Source organism: Cyprinus carpio, chromosome B6 (genome assembly GCF_018340385.1).
Source record: "Cyprinus carpio isolate SPL01 chromosome B6, ASM1834038v1, whole genome shotgun sequence".
Classification (NCBI taxonomy): Eukaryota; Metazoa; Chordata; class Actinopteri; order Cypriniformes; family Cyprinidae; genus Cyprinus; species Cyprinus carpio.
The window spans coordinates 12,283,836-12,310,501 of record NC_056602.1 but is presented as its reverse complement, the minus strand read 5'-3'; the positions used below and the strand labels follow the sequence as shown (position 1 = coordinate 12,310,501).

Genomic DNA, 26,666 nt, shown 5'->3' with positions numbered 1-26,666 from the left:
TGGAGGTTACTTGCGTTGCCTGTTTAACGGAGTTCCCTTTTGTTGTCGCTGAAAAGGGGGTTTCCCGAAGTTGCTGATTGGCTGGAAGTTCAGTAGTCGTTGAAGTGACGTCTTGGGAAGCCCGTGGTTGGGCGTTGGCTGAAGATGCGGAGTTGTGGGCTGGCTGAAGTTGAACGGGCACTCGAGGTCAGACTCGGAGACACGGCGTTACAAAACTTAACTCAGAACAAGAACTCTCAAACGGAAAAGAAAAGAAGTAAAGTTTGACGAGACTAGGTGGTGTTTTTTCTTCTCATCGTGGCTAAGTAGCAGCAGGCGTGCAGGCCGAAGCACGCTGGAACGGCGCTCGAAGAACGCTAAAAATGATGACAAAGCATGACTAAAAGCTTAAGCTAAAAAGCAAAGGCTAAAAGCAAAATTTGATGGTGTCCTGAGTATTTAAACTGGCCTTTTGGCCACACCTCAAATGTTGTCTTGACCAATTAGATATTGTCTTTTCTCAGGGTGTTCCGATGCTTGTCCCACCCATTCATAAATCATATGTTATCTTATCAAGCTCGTGGTCCGAATTTTCCCGCTCTTGCAGGGTATAATTTGGACATGATTCCTATAACAAGAATATGATACATTTGACAAATAACTGATGGTCAGAAACGTTTCAAGCAAGAATATGCGAACACACACATACTAAACATGAATATGATCCCTTAAGCTATTCAAGAGTTATTTAAAAAGACATACACAATAAATGATTAGAAACATTAAAATCAAATGTGGGGGTTACATGTATGATATGGAGTTGAGCAATGGACTGATATCCATTTAGAAGTCATTTTTGAGTTCGTTTTGGTGCATATATGCATTGGAAGGCATTCTCTGTGCCATTCTGGGGAGTAAGGATATGTCCTGTGGAGACCAGAGGGGTTAACAGGTCTCCTTAGGAATTTCAGTCTGGTTTTGCTAGGTGGGGGGAAGTCAATCCAACGTTCTTGTTTTCTCTGTCATGGCTTTACATGTGAGTCTCAGACTGTCCATCTCTTCGATTACTTGCCCCAAATTAGACAATCTCTTCTTCGAATTGAAATTGTCAATAATTGTTCTAATGGTGTTAATGTTGAAAGCTGTTCTGTGAAAGAGTTGGTTAGTTATCTTGGTTCAGACTGTGGTGCTAGGAGTTGATTTACAACATCCTGCCTTTCTGTGGAATTCGGCTCATGTTTCAACCAGGCTCCCGATCGAATCAATAACATTTATTTCACAAATCAAACTGTTAAATATCATTATTGTAATATATGTCTATATTTCATAGATATTTTCACAGATAAGTATTACAGGTGCTTCTCAATAAATTAGAATGTTATGGAAAAGTTCATTTATTTCAGTAATTCAACTCAAATTGTGAAACTTGTGTATTAAATAAATTCAATGCACACAGACTGAAGTAGTTTAAGTCTATGGTTCTTTTAATTGTGATGATTTTGGCACACATTTAACAAAAACCCACCAATTCACTATCTCAACAAATTAGAATACTTCATAAGACCAATAAAAAAAACTTTTTTAGTGAACTGTTGGCCTTCTGGAAAGTATGTTCATTTACATGTACTCAATGCATGGTAGGGGATCCATTTGCTTGCTTTAATTACTGCCTCAATTCGGCGTGGCATGAAGGTGATCAGTTTGTGGCACTGATGAGGTGGTATGGAAGCCCAGGTTTCTTTGACAGTGGCCTTCAGCTCATCTGCATTATTTGGTCTCTTGTTTCTTATTTTCCTCTTGACAATATCCCATAGATTCTCTATGGGGTTCAGGCCTGGTGAGTTTGCTGGCCAGTCAAGCACACCAACACCATGGTCATTTAACCAACTTTTTCATGCTTTTGGCAGTGTGGGCAGGTTCCAAATCCTGCTGGAAAATGAAATCAGCATCTTCAAAAAGCTGGTCAGCAGAAGGAACCATGAAGTGCTCCAAAAAAATTTTGTAAACAGATGCAGTGACTTTGGTTTTCAAAAAACACAAAGGACCAACAGCAGCAGATGACATTGCACCCCAAATCATCACAGACTGTGGAAACTTAACACTGGACTTCAAGTAACTTGGGCTATGAGCTTCTCCACCCTTCTTCCAGACTCTAGGACCTTGGTTTCCAGATGAAATACAAAACTTACTCTCATCTGAAAAGAGGACTTTGGACCACCAGGCAACAGTCCAGTTCTTCTTCTCCTTAGCCCAGGTAAGACACCTCAGGAGTGGCTTAACAAGAGGAATACAACAACTGTAGCCAAATTCCTGGTGGTGGCTCTTGATGCCTTGACCCCAGCCTCAGCCCATTCCTTGTGAAGTTTACTCAAATTCTTGATTCGATTTTGCTTGACAGTCCTCATAAGGCTGCGGTTCTCTCGGTTGGTTGTGGATCTTTTTCTTCCACACTTTTCCTTCCACTCAACTGTCTGTTAACATGCTTGGATACAGCACTCTGTGAACAGCCAGCTTCTTTGGCAATGAATGTTTGTGGCTTACCTTCCTTGTGAAGGGTGTCGATTGTCTTCTGGGCAACTGTCAGATCAGCAGTCTTCCCCATGATTGTGTAGCCTAGTGAACCAAACTGAGAGACCATTTTGAAGGCTCAGGAAAACTTTGCAGGTGTTTTGAGTTGATTAGCTGATTGGCATGTCACCATATTCTAATTTGCTGAGATAGTGAATTGGTGGGTTTTTGTTAAATGTGAGCCAAAATCATCACAATTAAAAGAACCAAAGACTTAAACTACTTCAGTCTGTGTGCATTGATTTTATTTAATACATGAGTTTCACAATTTGAGTTGAATTACTGAAATAAATTAACTTTTCCACGACATTCTAATTTATCGAGAAGCACCTGTATTGGTAACACAATCTTATAATTTATTGCAGTCTTTTTGAGTGGAACTTCCACAAACCGTAATTTAACCTCCCATAATTTAAAATGCAGCAGGCTCATTAGGAAAAAGGTAGATACATTTAGTTTGACAGCATTAAACTATACACATCCATTTTAGAAACTTACATTATTTTCTTGTTCCATCCATTCAGTAAATGCAAGTCCTTGATTGAGCAGGGTTGCATATTTACTTCTCAGGTAATGTTAATGCTATGACCCTTTTGCTGAAGAAGAGAATGCATACAGGTTTGGAATTAAGATAAGTATAAGTAAAGACGATGTTCTTTACCATGCGCAATTAATGTTTAAAGGTTTTTGTTTCCAATTTCAGCTGCTTAATCTCAGTGAACGGAGGCATGACATCACCAAGCAGAACCCAAGGGTGAGTTAATGACTATCTATCTATCTATCTATCTATCTATCTATCTATCTATCTATCTATCTATCTATCTATTGATATAACAGTTTCTGTTAGCTTGTGGCCTTAAATTTCATTTATGCATGTGTGCATTCATGACAGGTGCTGGATTTTGGTTGGCCCGATCATCATGCTCCTGCTCTAGACAAAATTTGCAGTATCTGTAAAGCCATGGACACGTGGCTTAATGCAGACCTTCACAATGTGGTGGTACTGCACAACAAGGTAATCATATCACATCTGGCCCTGGGCACCCAATCTCCACCTCCTTCGCCTTGCATGACTGACCGGACTGACATGATGTCACTGTAAAAAAATCAGTTGCTGCCTTAAAGTTGAATCAAATTGGCATTTCAATTTAGATTATATTTAACTGACTTAAAAAAGTTGAATCTCATGTAACTTAAGTGTCTTTTCATCTCAGTCATAAGAGAAGTGTTCCTTTTCAGTCGGTCACTCTTAACGTCACGTCGGTGACCAACGAATTGAGATCCCAATTCATTGGCCACCGACGTGACATCTCCGTTCCCTCCTTCAGGGAATGAGGGTTGCATACATAACTGAGACGTTCCCTTTCAGTCGGACACTCTTGACGTCACGTCGGTGACCGATGAATTGGAATTGGGATCTCAATTCGTCAGTCACTGACGTGACGTCTCCGCTTCCTCCTTCAGGGAACGAGGGTTACATACGTAATCGAGACGTTTTCTAGACACCTGCTTTCTGGTTAGGTGTAATGACCAGAAATGATTGGAAAGCCTGTCTCAATGTCTTCATTGATCTTCCTTATTTGGCTGTTGATTCAGCCTATGTCCCTCCATCAGTGGCAACTAGGGGTGTCCCCGAAGCCGAATACCTTATTGCTGGAACACTCCAGTGTTTGCTAGGTAACAGGTGAGCCAGTGGATCAGCGCAATATTTTACACAAACCTCCTAAAGTCACGCAAAAATGAGTGTATGAAGTGAATGAATGTAAACTTTATGAATGAAAAGACCGCATATCAAACACCATATTGCAGTTGCCTCTCTGTGCATCTCTCAGAAATCAGAGCTTGGCAAGAGTAATATCAACTAAAATAATACATCATACATGTTCTACTATTTGTGTATAGCCTTTTTAAAAGGCAATGATTTAAACCTTACAGGCTACGATATGATACATGAATGAATGGAATAAGCACTGAGCGATCACCAATCAAACAGCTACGTTGCCGTCTCTGGGCGTCTCTCAAAAACCAAACCAGCTCTCTGTCAAGAGTAGGGCTAATAATCAGCTTAGAAACAGATACATTTTCTACTAGGCCTACATATTTGCTTCTTTATCTTTTGCTGGTTTGCGTGGCAAATGCACATTTGTTTAGTGAAGTTCAAAAAAGACTGCTTAAAGAGTTATACGTAATGAAAAAGTGTGCCTTGAATTAATTCAGTCATGTTCAGATGATTACTAAATGTTTGTCATGAAACCTCTCTACTTGTATGATCAAATGTATTTTTAGAAATTAATTTTATACTTCAGAACACTGAATAGGGCAAATAGTCGAAACACATACTTTTCCATACTCTGTTCTCTTTTTTTCCATACTTTTCCAGACCTGCAAATTACTTAAGGGAAATAGCTACTTTTTTAAACTGCACAGGAACCAGTGAGCCAGAGGAAATCATGTTGATTTATATAAACCTCTAATATTACAACACAGAAGCAAGTGTGTGAAGTAAATCAGTGTAAATTCTATAAATGAAATAATCGCAAATAAAATAGCAGTGTTGCGTATCCGAATACAGATACAGATATAAATAATTTTGTGATTGTTACAGATACAAATACAGATACAAATACTGGCTTCGCTGCACACCACTAGTGGCCACTATGCTCACAAGGTTGATAAACTGCTGCACTTCCTCAATCAGCTGTCCTTGAACCATCAGTGGACTTTGGTCTGTGTACCACCCATTCTCAACGATTGGTCTTCTCTGATCAGCTTCCTGGCCTCTGCATTCAGGCTGACTGTCACTTTAGTGAATACGCTCGTCTTGGCTGGTGGAGATGGTATATTTCAAGAATGATCAGGAATGCTGTTCTCTGGTAAGACAATTGGTGAGGATAAAACTAGAAACTGATGTATACAAGACATAACGTAGAATAACTCCATGAGAGGAAGAAATAATGCTTGAGTTACTATCCCCCCAACAAAATGAAGTAGCTACACAGGAATCTAGGCAAGCATTGTCTCCTTTAACAGGCATTGAGGGACTGAAAATGATATTGTGCTAGCATGAATAGCATTTTCACACTATTGTTAAATGAGTAATTTAAGAATAATTACAAACGTAATTGGGTACGCCAACCTGCAGCCCTAGAGAAATAGTGTGAATAGTGAATAGGCTAAATAGCTGTGTTAAATTGGACCCTCTTGAATCAAACTATAGCACAGTTGAAATGAAGTCACATGTAGCCAGTGAAATGTCCATGTCATCAAAGTCCCTTCTTGGTGAGTTCACGCAAATCATTCCTTGAAATAACTCTCAGATAAGCAGCTCAGCTCCTTTATCCCTGAACAGGGAAAAACCACTCCACAAAGGTTATCACCAAGTCTCTGACTAAACATCGTCATTAAAATAATTCTGACAATGACTGTCTCATAATAGTTTCTAAACACAAGATCATGAAATTGTATTTTCTCAGGCTGACCAGTCAATACTTATGTGCTGTCCTAAATGCGCGTCTCAGAGCATCGATCGCCTCCACAGCACTGGAGCCTCCAACAGCAGCCGAAGCAACTTAATCACAACTGGCTCATAACTTATAAGGCGGAACCTATCGGCCGTTCTACATGCTGCTCTTCCTCCCATCAGTGATAACAAACATCCAACTTATTGCTTGATAACGACTTTCAGACCCTTAATGACTTTTCCATCCGAATAGTGACAAGCAATGTCTTATGTATATAGAGATTTGTCAAACAAAATCTGGATTATAAATCAGAATTTAATAGAGCATTTTGGTTACTATTTCAAACTGTCTGATGGCAACGAAAGATATGAATGGTTTATGCAATGTGCTGTATTAAACCCATTATGTGAGCACAGAGAGTAGCAGAGAAGTAACAATAAAATGTTGACACTAGGTTGAATGCAATGCAGGTAATGAATATGGTTAACGGCATATAATGTCATCTAGAGATATTTAGCGACTCAGCAGCTTTAGCTACTCACTGAAAATAGCTACTCACAAGATTCCACAATACTTAGATATCAAACTGTGCTTAAGCAATGATACGTTTCCCATAACACCAGAGAGTATTAAGCATATTGACAATAACCAAACAACTGCAACGGTATGTTTCTAATAACAAACAGAAGCTTGTTCAACAGCATATTTGCCAAAACACAGCTAGCCTTAACAATGAGAATGTTCCCGATGACTAACAAAAATCCTGGTAAACAGTAGGTTCCAAATAGTGACTAAATAGCTTTTAAGCAACAGCAGTTTTCAAACAAGCTTTGGCCAAGGAGATACAGACTCTCAGTGGTGGACGAAGTACACAAACAAGTACTTGGGTAAAAGTACAGATATATATAATAAAATATTACTCCAGTAAAATTAAAAGTACTCCTTTTTCAATTTTACTCGAGTGAAAGTACAAAAGTACTAAAAAGTAGATTTATTTTGCAATTTTATATAGGCTACTTAATTTAATTTTATATTAGCACATTTTTTTATAATCCTACTGCTCAAAACAGAACTCAAAGCTGACTAAGTGCGTGTCTGTGCGACAGACTATGGCAAGCATGAGTACGGATGATCTTATATATCCTATTAATTGTAGTGGGAGGAGTTACGGTCATCTGAGTGTCAGATGATGCTGTAGTCACGCCATGCTCCATTTGTCACTTAAACTACATAAATCATTTGTATCTTATCCTGCTCATGTGATTGGTTCAAAATATCCTGTGGTCCAAAGATCCAAGGTCCAAGACAACATATTTCAAAAGTTGTAGTTTGTGCCAGACAAGCAACCACCACTGAAATAATTGGAAATACCAGGTTGGAAAATGAATCATGTCTGAATCAAAGGAATAGTTCACCAAAATGAAAAATCTTGCATCATCAAATCTCACCCTCAATCTGAATGCCTTTCTGTCTTCTGTAGAACACAAAATAAGATATTTTGAGGTCCAAACAAACGAAAGTGGACCCAATTCACACAATTAGGGAAAAAAAGATGCATACATTTCAAAACTAGCAAGCATTAAGACATAGGATATGGTAAACAAATGACTGAACTGAAATCCCAAAATGACAGTAACTGCTTTGTTCTCACTTTGCATGTTCTTCTTGATAATTTGGTAATTTGACATTTCTTGCAGGGAAATTGGGGGAGAACTGGTGTTGTGGTGGGTGCCTACATGCACTACAGTAACTTATCTACTAGGTAAGATATGTCTATTTGAAACATTGTGGTGTATTTAGGATACAGTAGAGAGGATCATGTATTTGTGTAGAGTGTTTATATTTTGCATTCATATATTCAGTGCTGACCAGGCATTGGACAGGTTTGCCATGAAGCGTTTTTATGAAGATAAAGCCATGCCAATGGGCCAGCCTTCCCAGAGGAGGTCAGCAATGCACCACACATGCCTATTTTGACTCTGCAAAATATCCATGCTGATTTCAAATACTGATCCTGGAATCAGTGTTGCTTGCAAAACCACACTAAAAATTATGATTTGCTTTTGTTTTGTTTTGTGTTTTGTTTTGTTTTGTGAGAAATATGTGATTTTGCTTTATCTGTGAATCACATCTTTTCTTGCTGCAAAGTTTGAACTGAGTCAGTGCGTTTGCAGTGTGGGGTTGAACCAGCAGGTGCTTCCTAAGTACATGTGCTAAAACTGGAAATGTTGTAAAACATAATAGGTATCCCTGATAAATAGAGGTACAACTAATGATGTTAAGAGTCAACCAGTATAAGTAATGATTAATAATACATTCTCTAAAACACTTTCATTCTCTAAAATCTAAGTGACATTTGGGGATTTTTTACGCCAATTTCATATAATAATCATACTGTATATTTTCTCTTAAAGTGCCCCTATTATGTCTTTTCAAATATCACCTTTCATGCTTTCATGAACATAAAATATCTGCAAAGTTGTGAAGTCGACAGTGCATGATAAATAAAGTTATTGTCTATCAAAAAAAAAAAAAAAAAAGTTGGCTCGCAATCGCCTAAACGAGTCATCAGGAATTCAAATCTTATTCTGTTATGGCTCTATGTCACGAAGTAACACATTTGCATAATGTTAGCCCAAGTTCTATGTCGCCAACTTGCCTGCCCACAAACACAGTAAAATTTCTGTGAGGTGAACATAATTTCGAGAAGATGCTGTATTCAACGCCGTTAGAGTAAATTTGTTTTATCACATCTCATAATTACCACAAACTTGTCAACACTTGACACTTACCACTAAGAAATGTCCCGCTTCAGTCGTGCTTGTGAATCAGTCTCTTGTTGATCAGCCAGTTCAACCGTTACATCATCAGACTCCGGCTCGAATTGATAAGGTACAATCGATAACATCTTTTCTATGTATTGACAAGTCTCCAGGGCTGTCATTCAGTCATGCCGTTTCCGACACGCGCTGTACACTGTAGACCAATTCAGAGCCAATCTCTGACTGCGTCATCTGACCAATCACAGCAGTGAGGGCTCACGGAAAGGAGGGGTTTAGAGAGACTGATTCTTTGAACTGCTTTGCACGAGTCGTTTACAAATCATTTAGAAATGAGGTAAAATTAAATCAATTTTTTGAGAAAACTAACATGTTTTTTAACCTAGCATGCATGTAAACCTGTTTTAGGAGACTCATAAAACTATATTAGCAACCTTAAAAATGGCATAATAGGGGCACTTTAATGGCTCTAAAATCCAATTAAGCATTAAAATGATGGTGATCACTGAAAAGGGCTAAAAAAAATATTAAATATAAAAAAAATTGTCATTGCATTTACATGTATTGTGTTTTTCCCCTTTCATAATGCTGTGTGTATGTATAGGTATGTGCATTACTTTGCTGGTCTCCTTTCTGGCCACATAAAAATCAACAACAAGCCCCTGTTCCTTCACCATGTCATCATGCATGGCATCCCTAATTTTGAGTCTAAAGGAGGTGGGCGCACACACTGTTACACATTCAATTCATCAGTACAATTTTATGTTTATGCATATTATTCTATGCTGAGTACAAGCATATGAAATAACATTGCTGTGCTGTACTATATCTAACCCCGTCAGGTTGCCGACCCTTCCTCAAAATTTATCAAGCAATGCAGCCTGTGTACACATCTGGAATTTAGTAAGTAAATTGCTTCCTAGTGTGCATGCTGAAACATTTTAATACATAAAGTGTTATTGTGATCTCATTATCGAAATGTATTGATAGACATTGTATGTAAAGTCTGGTTGTAGCAAGTCTGTGCTTAGTAACTGTAACATACATTTTCATTCTGTTCTGTGTGATCTGTAGTGGTGCATTCAACTTGCTTTCAATGATGTTTATATCTACCCAACAATAAAATTTAATTTTAAAGTAAAAAAAAGTAGTGGTGGGCATAGATTAATTTTTTTAATCTAGATTAATCTCACTGTAATCTTGGAATTAATCTAGATTAATCTAGATTAAAATGGCTCATTTGAATTCTGCCGAAGGCATTCAAATTATGTTCAATAAGATGTACTTGTTAGTACTGATAGAGCTGTGCTGCGCTCAAACATAGTAGTTTGACAACGACTCTTCCCCTGCGCTACATTGCTTGGCCCGGCATCTTCCGCATTAGCTGAGGGATGCTTTGCGTTTAGGTGGTACTTGAGACTGGTCTGGAAGAACTCCTACAGTAAACTAATTACGCATTGCACAAGTTGCAAACAACCTTACATACTCCGTCTGCAGTGCGTATGCGTTGCATTTTTTTTTTTTTTTACACACCCATGTTAACGGATTCCAGCGTTCACGCGGTTGTGGTCCGTCAGTGCGTTCCAGGAGCAGTGCGTCTGCAGCAGTGCAGCGATCGTTTACGTACCGTTAATGAACAAATGTTGTGTTTGTGGACTAAACAGCCGCGGATCAGTAGCGGACTGCAAACGCGTCCTGTGTGAAAGCACAATGAGTCCGTGCTGCTTCTGCACCACATACGTAACGCAAATGGACTGCATAAGCACTGCAGATGGAGTATGTGTGAAACAGGCGTGAGTCTTGTCGAGTTTTTTTTGGGGAAGCTTGGTAATTTCACAGTAGGCATACACACAGGTTCGAAGACTCGTTCTCGTCCCCTACAGTGCAATTCGTCTAGGTATACATCCGCTCTAAACTATCACGGTGAAAGTCATCATAGCTTGCGTAGTATAGACCCTGCTCCCAACCCAACTTTGAGAATAGATTAACGGCGATAATTTTTTTATCGCCCGATAAGAGTCTCACGTTAACGCAGCACGTTAACGCCTATAACGGCCCACCACTAAAAAAAAGTGTAGTAAAACTAACAACATATTTTGACCTACTGAAAAAAAATTTTCACTGTACATTTATCTGCCAGATACATTTTTATTTATTATTAAAAAGTGGTTAGGTTTAGGGTAGGTATGTGGTTAAGGTCTTAAAAATAAAAGAATGTATGTATGAATGTTACTGTACATATAGATATGAATTCTTATGATATCAAGCTGAAAGTCTGCCTGCTGTTTACTGTATTAGTATCTGTGTGAGAGAGTCTGGTATAACATCTTTTATTAAGGGATTAACACATCTTAGTCTGCACCTGTGTGTGTTTGTGTGTGTGTGTGTGTGTGTGTGTGTGTGTGTGTGTATGTGTGTGTGTCTACCCTCTAATTATTTTCCAATCTCACCCTTACGTCAAATACTTCTCTGTCCATCTCTTTTTCGAACTGTTCTTTCATGCCATTAATATCCTGTGTAACACCAGACATTCTACTGCTGCTAGTTAAATAGTTAAATTTTCATGCTCTTGTTCAGTAGATGATAATATTTTAATAAGCTAGTCATCCATTTAGGCATAGTCTGTATAATTCCACATTGAGACAGCTTGAAATATGCCTGTAATAACCCCATCCATCATTTTTCCTTTCCCCTCCCCACTGTGTTTTACAGTAATGTTCAAGGCGACAGCCATACGAGCATCTGTATCACCATTGAGCCTGGCCTGCTATTAAAAGGAGATATACTGGTAGGAAGTACAATTTTGACACAGTACAATGGGAACAATATTGACATTGAAATGATTATAGATGAGCATAAATGTCTTTTCCAAATGATCTTCTTACCCCATATGTTTGGTGTTCCGCCTTTTTTCCATATCCTCCATCTTGAACTGAAATGTTATCACAAGCGTTATCAAAACCCCAGTAGGGATGTGATCTTCAGAGTGCAGTTCCACACATGTGCAGTACACAATTTAGCTCTGGTCTTCACCAAAAATGACCTTGATGAGACATTTAAAGGTTAGTCTGTTGTCTTTTGCTGATTTGTGTTTATTTTTAATTATGGATGAGACAGCATGCAGACTAATCAAAAACATGTGATTTAGCAGATGAAAGATTTCCTGAATATGGAAAGGTGGAGTTTATCTTTTCTTTTGGCCCAGAGAAAATCAAAGGTAGGCTTGTATTACCAAAACTGAAAATTGTACATATCTTTTCATCATCTAGAAGAGATATGATCTTCATAGAATGCTTCAAGGCCTCAACTCTGAAGTTCATTTTTATCCCTCTAGGGTTGGATCATCTACAGAATGGACCTAGTGTCTCTGTTGACTACAACACCCAGGATCCCCTGATCCGCTGGGACTCTTATGAAAACTTCAACAGGAGATGTGAAGACATTAAAGATGGTAAGAAGTATTATTCTTGGTGTTTTCTTGCTGACATCTGTGTCAGCCAAATCTTGATGATTCAGAGATTTGTTGTTGTTGTCACAACTGACTTTGGGGCAGGAAGAAGGTCAAAATGAAATGTCATTTGTCCCTATATGTACACCATGTCACATTTCCTTTGATGTGCTGGTGTGGTCATGGAATGTTTGTGGTTTTAGTGAAGGCACCTTTCATTCGCAGTTGTTCTGCTAGTTTGCTGAATGGCATAAACAGCCAAGTGAAAAAGGAGGGCCAAATGGGATGTATGGATTCTCCTCTGACTGCTGATAATAGACCAGGAGATCCTCAAGGCTCTAGGGATGCTACTTGAAACATTGTCTGCTTCATGGATTATGATTGTTCTTTAGGGTATTCAGCATATTAAATAAAGTAATTTGACTCTATGATGGGATTACTCAGAATTTTTTTTTTGGAGGGGATGAAGGAGGCTCAGCTTCAAGGTGAGAAAATGGTTTATTAGGTCATTAGAACACTTTTCTTTTGGCTCAATTTTTTTAACCCATGTGGTCTGCCATAAAGAGCCCTTCCCATGCCTCCTGCCAATCAGAGTTTTAAATAGCATCTGGAGAAATAGAAGGCGTCAGTAGCCCTGCTGGCAGCTCCAGGGAGGGGTGGAAAACTGACACTCCTCTCTTCAGTGTCCTCTTCTGGGAGGAAGGGCTGTTGGGTAAGGCCAGGAGATGTGGGTACCCCAAATCACACACACACTTGTATGCACAATAGATACAGTGGCAATATGAAAGATTGGTGCGGTCTTGACACTGGCAGGACATTGAAAAATGGCACAAAGCCCTAAGGAGATTCACAGTATCAAAGTCCAATAAAAATTAATCAGTAATGGAGCTCATAATAAATAAATAATTGCAGTGCACTGTGTAGATAATATTCAGATCTTCTGTAACTTGCTTGGGTCTGCAAAAGATGTAAATGTACAATAACTATGCAGCCAATGTGTCAGCAGTTTTGCTTAGGAATCTGGATACAATTTAGGGCCAAAAATATGTGAACACCCCTTTAATTAACTGCTTTGGTTACTGCAGTATTTTTTTTCTTTGGACAGTTCTTAATGCATACAGATTCTGGAACTGTGTGCTTTCAGCTGTTGTGTATTTTCAAGGTCCATTTTCTATTTCACCATGACAATACCTCTGTGCACAAGGCAAGGTTGTAGTTGTGAATTATGTGCCTAGTAATTTGTTTTAATAAATTATAAAAATAAATAAATTATATTTTTTTTATTAATGAATATTACACTTACAATCATCCGATCAAATACATTATTATGAAACAGAATAAAGCTCAGCTGAGAATGGACAGTTAAGGTTGGTTCAATTTATTGGCACACACCATTAGACCTTTGTGTGCATTCACAAGATCCTTATGGAACGTTTCTTCTCACCAACTTTAATATATACCATAAAAACATATATGAGGTACAACATTACAAACATTAAAAAAAATTAAAAAATGGAGGAACATGATCATCTGATCCTGCCAATCACAGAACAATATACATTTACAGGTATAGAAGGCTGCTTACCTCACTCCAGTGATCATTTTTCCAGCATACCCTCCACCTCCCGATCTCAGCCTTTATGTCCGTAAGTCCAGGGGGTGCTTAGAGCTTAGGTCAAGTTTGGCAAGCCAAATAAGTTTAACTTTATCTCTCTAAAAGGTTATAAATGGCCATGTCATGTAACATGCCATTTGGATCTTTGGCAAAATCAAATTAGCGAAACGAATTGGAATATTATCAGACCCTAAACAGAGCATACAATTGATGAGTATGAACAGAAAAATTGAGACACAAAGCAAAGACAGATCTTTTCAAATATAGACTCTGTGATCATAGCCCAGCCTTAGAAAAGGGCTGACAGAGGCAAGCATGGTTTTTAAAGGAAAGAAAGACTACTGAGGTTAAGGGACGCTCTTTACTTTGTGGTTCAAATCTCAAAACAGTTTCTACACATTTCCATTTGTGTGTTTCGAGTTAAAGTGTGAGTGTTGTCTGTGTGTATGTATTTCTATGACAGAGGGGTGCTCTGGGACAGTATAGCCACCAGGGCTTGTTTACAGCTCAGGCTCCCATTTTTGGCTGCTGCACAGCTTCATGGCATTTTTGGAATGACAGAGAGGGAAGTGTGTGGAACAGAGAGAGAGAGAGGTGACTGTGACACTTGGTCAGAGTGACTCACAAAAGAGAGCAACTCCGATTAATGAACAAGAGACAATGATCTCACGTCAAAGACACAGAGACTGGCAAAGTCTCTGGTGAGCAGTGCTTTATACACTTGTTGGAATCAGAACTGAATTTGATTTTCCATTGGGCTTGACAGTAGGTAAGTGTTACAGTGAAAGTTGCCTCATTCAAAGTATTCTACTCATTCTTAATGCATGTACTGTATCTGTGTGTGTTCAGTCATAAGATGTGATTTTTATGTTTTGTTGCTGTGTATCTTTTTGGGTTTTGAGAGATAGTTTTTCGGAAAAGGGTCAGTATTTGTAGATATACAACTGAGTTCTGATCTAAACAGTTCTGACTAAAATAACCATGAGTAATTTCTGAATCTCTTATGAAAATGTTTTACAATTTGGACATTCAGAAAATTCAGCTCTGCATCTCTTTGTTGGATCTGTTCTTGAATCTGAGACTGAATTCTCTATAATCTAAAAACAGCTTCTACATGTTTTCTGTTTGTGATCAGTTCCTCTAGATTAAGTATTCAATGATATTCCTTCTAACTTTTATTAAAACAAAGACAATGATTTACAATACTGTACTTTTTTACTGTACCGCACGGTGCTTTTTTAGTGGAAGATATTTTATATGTTCTTTGTGATCCTAAAAATACTTTATCCAGTGTGGTTACAGATACTGTATAAGCCTTTGTATAATGGGTCTTGTCACAGGTACAGTAGTATTTTTACAATATATTTTGTGATACTTTTTTAAGGATTTTATGGGGAGGGGGGCTGGTGTTTGTTGTTGTTGTTTTTTTAGATAATCAGTGCTTTTTTAGGGGCGTGTTTTTTCTCTGTTTTTCCAAGTACATTTTGGACCCTGACTAGACATTGTTTAGGGGCTGGGGCTTTAGCTCTGTATCTCAGCCTTCTTAAAAATCTGAGACTAAGTTAGCTGTCAGCACCTTTAAAATCTGTAGTTATCATAAGCAAAGCCAGGGGTGGGCCAGAGGGGTGCTGGACCCAGTAGAAAATATCACTGGCCCCTTTAGAGCCCCAATCCTATAAAATTATTGGTAATAGGAAGCTAAATCAGAGATTTTCTGGCTAACCACTACAAAATTGGAACAAAATAAACATAGATTAACTGACAATGACAGTGTTGTCTCTCTTGACATTTGATCTGAATTTATTTAATCTTAAATCCTTTCATTACCAGATTTTATTTAAATTAAACATGTTTGCAACAAGTAATTGCAAAGAATTTGAGTAGTTCACTGTGTGTGTGTGTGTGTGTGTGTGTGTGTGTGTGTGTGTGTGTGTGTGTGTGTGTGTGTGTGTGATGATAGGATGTTATGCTGAATATGAATGAGCTGTGCAGTCTTACTGAGCAGCAGCTGGATCACTATGTGAGTTCATGTTGAATATAAACAGCCCATCCCTGCCTCAACTCTTTTAACTCTTACAGTAACTTGTCTCTTAGGCTTTCTCATGTAGTTGCCATTTCTGTCAGCTTACCATCGGCCTATTTCATTTCTGTAAATTGTCATAATATACTCACCCCCCATGTATGTCTGTCAATCTGTCTGTCAGTCAGTCTGTCTGTGTGTCTGTCTGTCAGTTAGCCATTCTATATTTCTGCCTAGCTGTCTACATGTCTGCTTCCCACCTCGTAATCTTTTTTCAACCTCTCCCTGCTGCCATAATGTCTGTCTCCTCTCATTCCATGATTTTTTTTACTCTTTGTCCTTCTGTTATTTATTAGTATGTCCTTATCTTTCACTCTCTATTTATAAATTTGACGAGCACAACATGATTATGGTATGTTCAACTGCAATGGCCCTCTGCCTCTTCTCACTCTTGACCAACACTTTGGCATTATTTACCCATGATATCATTCCCTTGGTCCTAACCTAATACCATGGCTGTTGCTAGACAGACTTAGTAACACTTGGCCATCATCATGGCAGGCAGGTTTGTGCATATTTTCTGAACCCCAACCAATAACCAGTCATTAGTTACACAATACTACTTAGGTTTAAGTTACATATTTTAACGTGTCCTTTTCCAGTTTATAGCACACGCTTCTTTACCAAGGCAGTGTGCCAATTACCAGGGCTGGGAAATGAGAATACACAACACATTGATGATTGGGCAATTGTGGAATCTTATAAATGTTATAGTTGCTGTCTCATTTGCCTTGGCTCAAAACAGCAACCTTGGCTCAAGACATTTAGCCCATTAGACCTTTACAATCAATAATTTCTAATGAATATAAGCAAAATATTAAAGTAAAATAATAAACACATTACATTTGAATTAAATATACAATTAAATATTGTAATGTGTAGTTGAAGAAAGAAGAAGTATTCTAACTAAATCCAGCCTTATTAATGAAAAAGAAAAAAAAAAAAAAACTCAGGAGCATACTAAAACAAGACTCTAGGAGAAACAGAAAGAATTCATGAATTATTGATTACAACATCACAGTATATAGTATTTAACAGGAAAACATGGGAATGGTTAAAACCGATAAATGGCAACTGAAACATTGAAGTGTAGAATAAAATTATTAACCAATTAAAAAAAATGAATAACAGGAAGAGTGAAAAGAGATACAAGGGACCATAACACAAATTAAGAATGCTTGAAAACGTCAACATAAGAGTCTCTGAAACACAACAGAACAAAAGACACATGACAGTTACTGCTGCTATCAGCTACTACTTATAATAAAAAATGAAAAAGAAGGAAAAAACAGAAAAGCAATGACAATTATATTCCATGATCTGACTGCCCTGTGTTACTGTGCAGAGTATGGTTGACGGTGTACAGTAGTGCAAAGTTTTAATTTATGAGTTGGACCTACCTATGAGGTTTAATAGATTACATAGAAAACAGCTGTGACTGCAACACGTTCTCACTCCCCACTTGTCACATATTGACGCTTGGTCAGGACCCCTTTGGCGTCGCTTTTTGACGCTCAAGGTACCCCACTGGATGTGTGAGATAAAGATAAAGCTGAGAATCATCGGCATAACTGATGAGATTTTGTATTTGTGGAAGAGTGAACAAGCATGAAAAAAAGAGAACAACAGAGGCCCTAAGATGGATCCCTAGGGAACACCACATGTGATGGTCACATATGATGAGAAAAAAAATTATCAATACTAATAGAAAATGTCCTCTACAATCTATACCAGCCAGAGAGTGAAAGACAGAAAACTGCCTACATCATTCCAGTTGTTAGGATGGATTTTAAAAGTCTAGAAATCAGCATAGAGCTGCCAGCTATACAGCCTATACTGTATCAGCTAGACAGCAAAGGACATCAATGATTACTGCCTGCATCACACTAGTCAATTTAAGACAGACTTTAAATATATTCAAATCGATACAATTGAATCTTTATCTGAACAGTTTTAACATTCGCTTGGTAACACTGAAAAATGTTCTAATGTTCTACTTACATTGTTCTAACAGTGTACTTACCCAAGTACTGGTAGTATAAGGTAACTACATGGGTAAAGGTTAGGTTAAGGGTTGGTACCTAGTTATGTACTTATGTACTAATATTACGTTTCTATCATGACAACTCTTTGAATAATTTAGCATGTTATGTTTGGTCTTGGCGGAATATACCACCTTCCTGATTTCTTTTTTTTTTTTGTATGTTTGTCACACTTTAATGTTTCAGATCATCAAACAAATTTAAATATTAGTCAGAGATAACACAAGTAAACACAACATGCAGTTTTTAAATGAAGGTTTTTATTATTAAGGGAAAACAAAATCCAAAACTTCATGGTCCTGTGTGAAGAAGTGTTTGCCCCCCTGTTAAAACTGTGGTTTATCACACCTGAGATCAATTTCAATAGCCACACCCAGGCCTGATCACTGCCACACCTGTTCGCAATCAAGAAATCTCTTAAATAGGACCTGCCTGACAATGTAAAGTAGACCAAAAGATCCTCAAAAGCTAGACATCATGCAGATATCCAAAGAAATTCAGAAACAAATGAGAAAGAAAATAATTGAGATCTATCAGTCTGGAAAAGGTTATAAAGCCATTTCTAAGGCTTTAGGACTCCAGCGAACCACAGTGAGAGCCATTATTCACAAATGGCAAAACATGTTACAGTGGAGAACCTTCCCAGGAGTGGCCGGTCTGACCAAAATTACCCCAAGAGCACAGCGACGACTCATCCAAAAGGTCACAAAAGACCCCACAACAACATTCAAAGAACTGCAAGCCTCACTTGCCTCAGTTAAGGTCAGTGTTCATGACTCCACCATAAGAAAGAAACTGGGCATAAATGGTCTGCATGGCAGAGTTCCAAGATGAAAACCGCCGCTTAGCAAAAAGAACATAAAGGCTTGTATCAGTTTTGCCAGAAAACATCTTGATGATCCCCAAGACTTTTGGGAAAATACTCTGTGGAATGACGAGACAAAAGTTTAACTTTTTTTTTTGGAAGGTGTGTGTCCCATTACATCTGACGTAAAAGTAACACCGCATTTCAGAAAAATAACATCATACCAACAGTAAAATTTGGTGGTGGTAGTGTGATGGTCTGGGGCTGTTTTGCTGCTTCAGGACCTGGAAGACTTGCTGTGATAAATGGAACCATGAATTCTTCTGTTTACCAAAAAATCCTGAAGAAGAATGTCCGGCCATCTGTTCGTGACCTCAAGCTGAAGCGAACTTGGGTTCTGCAGCAGGACAATGATCCAAAACACACCAGCAAATTCACCTTTGAATGACTGAAGAAAAACAAAATGAAGACTTTGAAGTGGCCTAGTCGAAGTCCTGACATGAATCCTATTGAGATGCTGTGACCTTAAAAAGGCGGTTCATGCTCAAAAACCCTCCAATGTGGCTGAATTACACACAATTCTGCATAGATGAGTGGACCAAAATTCCTCCACAGCACTGTAACAGACTCATTGCAAGTTATCGCAAACGCTTGATTGCAATTGTTGCTGCTTAGGGTGGCAGTTATTAGGTTTAGGGGGCAAACTTTTTCCCACAGGGCCATGTAGTTTTGGATTTTGTTTTCCCTTAACCCTCTGGAGTCTAAGGGTATTTTTGGGGCCTGGAGAAGTTTTGTCATGCCCTGACATTTGTGCTTTTTTCAGTTTCTTATAAATATCTAAATGGCTAAAGTCTAATCTCACTGTAATCAGCACAAACTGGGCAATAATAATATGTGAGCAGCATGTATGTACATGATTGTGTTTTTGAGAAAAAAAATGTTATGCGTGGTTAGTGAAAAACTAAAAATGTTAAATCACTTGAATAAGGCAATAAAACACATACAGAAAATTGGTTCCCAGGAATTTTGAGAACTGGAGCTTGTAGACTAGAATTTTTTTTTCTAAATGATGTGAAAATCATCTTGTTTACTCACTTACAGAAAACAATATATTGATTTAAATTTTCTAAGACACTTTTTGTTGGTAAAAGTCATATGCGAGTAGGCGTCAACTATCATGAATTCACACCTGAGAAGACAAAGGCCTGCATGATGAGCTGCATAATGAGCCATTCAGTCAGCTGTGTCACTGAGAGGGATGAGTTACAAGAAAGAATGTGAGGACAAAATAAATGTATATAATTTTATGTTTGTAGTTTATTTAGAATATATTTAATTATCCCACAACATAATTTAATATTCACTTGTGAGTGCAGTTAAAAACAGTTTATTAGGAAAAATCAAAGCTCACTTTCAAACTGAATTTTTTGCATCATTACTCCAGTCACACAATCCTTCAGAAATCCTTTTAACAATCTTATTTTCTACAAAAAAACATTTATTGTTATTATTATCATCATCATTATTATTATTATTATTATTATTATTATTATTAATGTTGAAAAGAGCTGAGAATATTTTTTAAAGGTTTTTTAGGGGGGATAAATTGAAAGAACAGCAATGATTGTTACATTTGTTATAGTTACATTTATTGTTACATTTATATTATTTACATCAAGCTTTTGAATGGTATAGTAGTGTATATTGTTATTGAAACATCATAATATTTCACTTGATTATACATTTAGTCAGGAATTATAGTTTGGAAAAAGTCTTTGGAAAAAGTCTAACTAGTAAAATGTTTACACGTTATGTGAAAACTAGTACAAGTATATAAATAAATAAAAAGAGACTTACTCATGTTTATGATCTCTGCTGAATAAAGTGCTTCATTCTTTTTTCTGAGGAAATCCAAATCAAATCCTCAACCACATCACATCTTTTTGGGGTGAATTATGTCTTATTCCTCTCATCGCGAAGCAAACAGTAAAATAAAAAAAACTCGAGGAACAATCTCGCTACGTTGTCTTCTGTTGTGTGGGTGTATTCAAAAGCCATTTGCTTCAGTGAAACATTTGAATCTCAAAAGCGCGCTCGGCGCGGGGGCGTGGTCGCATTAGAAGATAATGAAGGGAGACGTGAAAAACGGACATCGCGTTGTTTACATATGGATTACTTTATCACAGAATATTTGTTTTCAGCAGCACTTGTTTAGTTTAAAAGTAGACATCTCAAGCTTTCTATAGATATCTCTCTCATGTCTCTGTGTTGAGTATTCACTGAGTTACAGTTCATTTTAATGACGCATTTGTAACTGAAGATCAGCGCAGACAAAGGCTGCAGACAGCACTCCTTGTTTGTTATCTTTATTTTATAAGTGCACAAAGTTTTGTTGTTATTATGTCTGTATACAAAAAAAGTAGACCCTTTACAGATTCGATTGATGTATTGCTCTTATCTGTACGATCAAAACTGAAAGTGTAATTTAAGTTCTTTTCGGGGTTATCAGGAGAAAATACCCCAAAACGCGTAAACGCGTTAATCGACTCCATTTAAAAACTGCATGTTGTGTTTACTTGTGTTATCTTTGACTAATATTTAAATTTGTTTGATGATCTGAAACATTGAAGTGTGACAAACATGCAAAAAAAATAAGAAATCAGGAAGGGGGCCAACACTTTTTCACACCCCTGTATCTATTATACATGCTGCTGCTGTTGATTATAACTGTTGATTACTGCAGTTTCAGCAAAGTATGCAAACTTGCTACTGCCACTACAGACACACTGCTGGGTGCATGTAAGGCATTCTGCTGCTGCACAAATAGCATACATGAAATTATCCCAACAAATCTATAGTGGTGGAGCTGGGGGAGGTTGAGGATTTTGTGCTGCAAGACTTAGCAAAACTATTCAAATGTTGAGCTGCATTGCTGCAGATTGAACAGAGACCAATCTGCTTGTGTCATGCAGTGAATAATGTGATAGCAGCAGATTGTGTTAAGTGCATATTAGCCTGTACAATCTAGAGTTTCATGACAGAACTAGACATTCATTGTAATGACATGAGGATGAGCTCCCCATCAGTCTTGTCTCTCTCAAAGATTTTTCTCTCTACAAACATCTTTTGAAGATTTATTCGTAAGACATGCATTTCTGTTGCATTTAAACACTATGGATTGTGAAAAGTTCTATACAAATTAAAATGGAGGCAAACCACTTTAATTTAAAGTGAATTTTAAGAAAGAAAGAAAGACACGCAAACACGCACCAATACACACAAAATATTCAACCTCCGACTAACCTTCCGTTAGTCCATTGGAAATTTCATCCACCTAGCCAAAACTTCCCAGGAAGATAATTTTTTTTTCTTTACTTTATTTTACTTTATTTCTGCTAAAGCAGAAAGTTTTTTTTTTTTGGAAGGACTTGGACATTGTGAATGACTGTGTGTGAGTGAATGAATTAGAGTGAGTGAAAACCAATACTTAAACAGAAAAATACATAGACAGAATTTTTCAGTTTCTATTTCATAGACAGATTTTTATTTAATAGCAGATTAAAATTGGCATCTCTTGTCAAAGATATGCTATGACTTCAGATAAGGTGCTGTGCAGAGGATGTGTCCTACGTTCCATTTTAAGAATACTGCAGAATAAAGAATGTATAGGTTCAGTGGCATTTCATGAGGGTGAGCAAATGATAGAATACATTTGATTTTTGAGTGAACTAGAAAAGAGAAAACTGTTTCTAATGAAGAAAACCGACAAAGGGATTCTATAATGTTAATGAGACCATTTTTTATAACCTCTTTTTCAGATGTGGCTCATTCTCAAGGTCCAGTAGACGGCAGCCTTTACATCCGGGTTCAGAAGAAAGACTCTCTTGAGGGAATTGTGTCAGCCAGTGGTGCTTATTCAACTGATCGTGTTCCTCCTGTAGTTGAACACGCACTTCCTCTTCCAGTTGCCAACCATCCACTACCAGCTGCAGACCACGCTCTTTCTGTCAGCAGTGACTCAGGAAACTCTACTGCTTCTGTTAAGACAGACCGCACAGATGATGCTCAACAGCCTTTGTCATCCTCAGGGCCTGTGAGCCAAGCTCCCCCTGAGACTGCAGTAAGCCCTTGTGAGAACCGAGAGTTGGAACAGCTTCTGAGTGGGTCAGAGGGACCACCACTTCTCCCTCATCAGAATTTCCTCTCTTTTGCCAACACAAGCCCAGGGGTTGGAGTGCGGCACCTTGTGCCTGCCCAGGTCCACGTTAACGGACAAGCTGGTGCTGAGCGTGAAGCTGACATCATTGACGACGAGCTGCCAGAAAGCCAGATAGGAGATAACAGTGCAGGCAGTCTTGGCACACTCTCTTCCTTTGAGGGTCAAGATACACCAGCTGACAGCAAACCAGTCACTGAGTCCACTGTAGTGGAAGTAGTTGAGAGACAACGTGGGAATTTCCTAGAGCGAAGGCTTAAAAAGGAGATGCCTGTGCACCAGCTTCGAGGGTCATCATCAGCACATGGACTGATAGACTACAGTGGGCAGAATGAAGGAATGTATCGCTCGCAGTCATATGGTGGTCTAATGCTGGATGGAGGACCTCGGTACTTGCCACAAGCTCCTGAACGTAATATCAGCAGCCGAGAGGCAGTGCAGCGAGGGCTCAGTGCTTGGCATCAATATGGTCTTGTGGATGACCCCTTCTTTGGCTCGAATGGTGCTCTGCCACGCTTCCCAACTCGTGGAGGTGGTTCACAGCAGGATGTAGAACAGTCTATAGATGCCCTAAACATGCTCATGCTTGACTTGGAGCCTTCACATACACCATTTCCCAAATCCCAGAGTGCTCCACCAGGAGAGAACATCTCAGCTTTCCATCCACCATTTGCCCAGACACTAGCCAGACCTTCTTACCAGGCTGACCAGGCCATCTATAGTGTCACTGGTGGCCCGCCTCTCTCTTCCTCTGCCAGTTTTGGTCAGTCCTCACAAAGATCATCACCTGCTTACCCCATGACTCCACTATCTGAGCACCATCAGAGGGGTTACCAGTCACCTCAGGCCATTTCACCTATGTATCAGCAAGATCCCTACAGTATCCGTGGAGGTTCAGTTACAACACCATCCCCAACTTTACCCCTCCCATCTCCAATCAAACCCCAGTATGTCTACCCAGGAAGTAACGGGGTGTCTTACTCTCCAGACCCTCAGGGCACTTTCCCAGGCCCTCAGCAAAGCTACAGCACATCATCATCCCCACTGCCCCCTGTTACCATTGCAAAAGAACCTGAGCCAAAGTCTGAGGATGAGATGCTGAACCTTGAGGGACTTGTGGCCCACCGTGTGGCAGGTGAGGAAGAAGGAACGAGTACATGGCTTGTGCTGCATGCGTAAGATGACTGAAACTTGAAAAAAGTGTCCACTAAAGTCTATAAATAATCTATAGTTTATGTGATGCTTTTTTTGGTTGTAGTAAACTATAAAAAATGAGTTTGCTGAAGCTGACATGCATTTATTATGGTTCATTATTAAAGTCTGTAAGTGTCAACTTGATGGATAATCAGGATATGACTCTACCCAGCCTCATTTTGACATCATTAGAGCATGCAGTTTAGTTTAGCCTGCTCCTGGCTTCATTTAACAGTCTCATACAGAGTGTGACGGCATCTAATGTTAAGCCATATTTGACAAAGAAAGACAATACACCCAGCCCTGGTAACTTAATGGAGCCATAGTAATGTCAACAAGTTCGCTCATCTCTTGATTTAGTCCTGTAGGAGACCAAACATAAACATTGGAAAAAATTCCCTGCAAGTATGTCCCACTGCATAGATAAACAATGAAGGCATGTTCTAAAAGTTGACCTACACACTAAAGATTGATGAAAGAAGATTATGGAGGTGTCATTATTTCTCATGTAGATATAGAGTATTCTTGGCAGACACTCACACTGTTTATGTCAACACTGTCCTCTGTGTAGGAGTGAATAGCTGCATAGATAAAAGTCACCAGTGGCCAGAATAGACCTTACAACTCTGTGCTTCAGCTACCATGCATTCTCTGGCTTTAACAGCAGACTATTGATATTACAGGAAAATACATAAGAGCACCGCCCTCTGGCAGTGAATGGATTTGCTGGAACAGGATTTCTGTCAAACATATTCTAATGAGACTGTTGTGTTTATAGTGCTTCTTAGTACCACAAGTAGACCACTGTATCATTTTTGTTTCTTGATAATTTACTCACATATGGAAAGCCACATGTAATTACACAAAAATATTATAGAAAGCAGTACAGTTTGTAATATTGCACTGTATTTTAAAGAACTACGTTGAAACCCAGAAATTAAGGTTCAGATTCACCCTCTCTTCATTCTTCATGTTTTTTTCTCCCGTCTGTCTGTTTCTGCTGTGGTATATGGATGACCCCTCACACCACTGTTTTCCAACATGCACCTTCATACTCCTCCTCTTCTTCTGCTTCAACCCAATCTCCATCATTCCTCCACAGAGTACAACGCCCGTATCCGGGGCCTCTCCAATAGCATGTCCTTCCGGTCTGAACATCATCGTTCCTATTCCTTCTCTGGTTTGTCCCCTCTCACGATCCTACATTTCTCCCTCTGTCCTCCACTCCCTTCTGTTCTCTTTCTACATCTCTGTCATCTTATTTTGCATTCTGCCTGGTTCTTTTTTTATCTAGAATTATTAAAAGGTCAATAGCTGAAAGAATGCAGGAAAATATAATAAACCTTTAAAGTATTTAAAGCATGTCAAAATTATTATTAGGAGTCAGAGTCTGTTTTTGTTTTTTTATTGGGATCCCAGCACAAGGTCATCAGGAATATCACATTTTGGGGTATAACTTCTAAACCATATGGTATGTCACAGATTATTTCAGTTTTATAACACTGTAATCCTGAACTGAAATTAAACTGAACACAGATTTTATGTGATTTCATGACTGTCTAGAAGTCTTTCACCGTATTGGATTTTGGCAAAGTTTTGGTTCTTATTTTTCTAGGCCTTTTACACCAGACTGAATTAAAATGGTGTAAGAAGATTCTCTGGAGTCTCAGTATCAACAATAATCAAATATATGTTGTTTTTAATTACATGATTATAACTTTTGAATGCAACCAGCTATTATCATAAATGTACACATACTCTATGTAAGGCCCGATTCTGGGGAGGTTTCAGTCATCAAAAATATAGCCACTAGAGGCCAATGAATGATGAAAGGCATGACTTATTTTAATAAAACAGCTATAATTCTTGAAATAATCCTTAATTTAATGACGCTAATGACACTGATATTTGAAGAGTTAAAATTGCCAAAAAGTTAAAGTTGTACCCTTCTTACACATGATCTGCATTTGCTTGAAGAACTTAGAACACTTTTCCATGTTCTTTAGGATCACATTCACGTACAGCAACCCCAGATGAAGCCATGCCAACTATGCGTCGACGAACCACAAGTGAAAGCCAGTACCTCAGCAGCCAAAATGACAGTGCAGCCCGCAGAGTGTGCTCTCCATTGAAACCTGTATCTCCAGACTTTGCCAACACAATTGCAATGAACCCAGGTGGACAACCTAAGGAGGTATATAATAATGTATGAATTTAGGAGATATATGCTTTACTTTATCATTTCATTTGACATTGTAATGTTTTAAATAAGTTATTGTAAAGTGTTTTTACTTCTCTTAGTTGTACATTATACTTTAATATTTTGTCATCCTGTATGTTTTCCTTTCAGAAAACAGTGCATAGCTACAGGGAGGCCTTTGAGGAGATGGAATCAGCTCCTTTTAGTCCTACCCACAGTAGTGGTGGTAAGACACATTTCCTGTTCCCAACCTTTCCTATATTGTCCACAACCTTAAT

The 26,666-nt window shown here is 38.4% G+C and overlaps 1 protein-coding gene across 10 annotated transcripts in view; it reads left to right on the top strand.

The window, feature by feature from the left end:
- The window catches only part of tns1a (tensin 1a), a 121,779-nt gene that overhangs the window by 87,407 nt on the left and 7,706 nt on the right, over window positions 1–26,666 (top strand). For 8 of the 10 annotated variants that reach the window (XM_042725727.1, XM_042725729.1, XM_042725730.1 and 5 more), the window contains 14 exons: window positions 3,251–3,301; window positions 3,440–3,562; window positions 7,706–7,770; window positions 7,871–7,954; window positions 9,393–9,505; window positions 9,631–9,691; window positions 11,501–11,576; window positions 11,721–11,850; window positions 11,937–12,005; window positions 12,123–12,239; window positions 22,597–24,129; window positions 25,291–25,368; window positions 26,195–26,382; window positions 26,539–26,614. In XM_042725727.1, coding sequence (XP_042581661.1) covers window positions 3,251–3,301; window positions 3,440–3,562; window positions 7,706–7,770; window positions 7,871–7,954; window positions 9,393–9,505; window positions 9,631–9,691; window positions 11,501–11,576; window positions 11,721–11,850; window positions 11,937–12,005; window positions 12,123–12,239; window positions 22,597–24,129; window positions 25,291–25,368; window positions 26,195–26,382; window positions 26,539–26,614 — 2,764 coding nt within the window. The remainder of the gene's footprint in view (window positions 1–3,250; window positions 3,302–3,439; window positions 3,563–7,705; window positions 7,771–7,870; window positions 7,955–9,392; window positions 9,506–9,630; window positions 9,692–11,500; window positions 11,577–11,720; window positions 11,851–11,936; window positions 12,006–12,122; window positions 12,240–22,596; window positions 24,130–25,290; window positions 25,369–26,194; window positions 26,383–26,538; window positions 26,615–26,666) is intronic. The other 2 variants (XM_042725728.1, XM_042725731.1) reach the window with 2 other exon arrangements.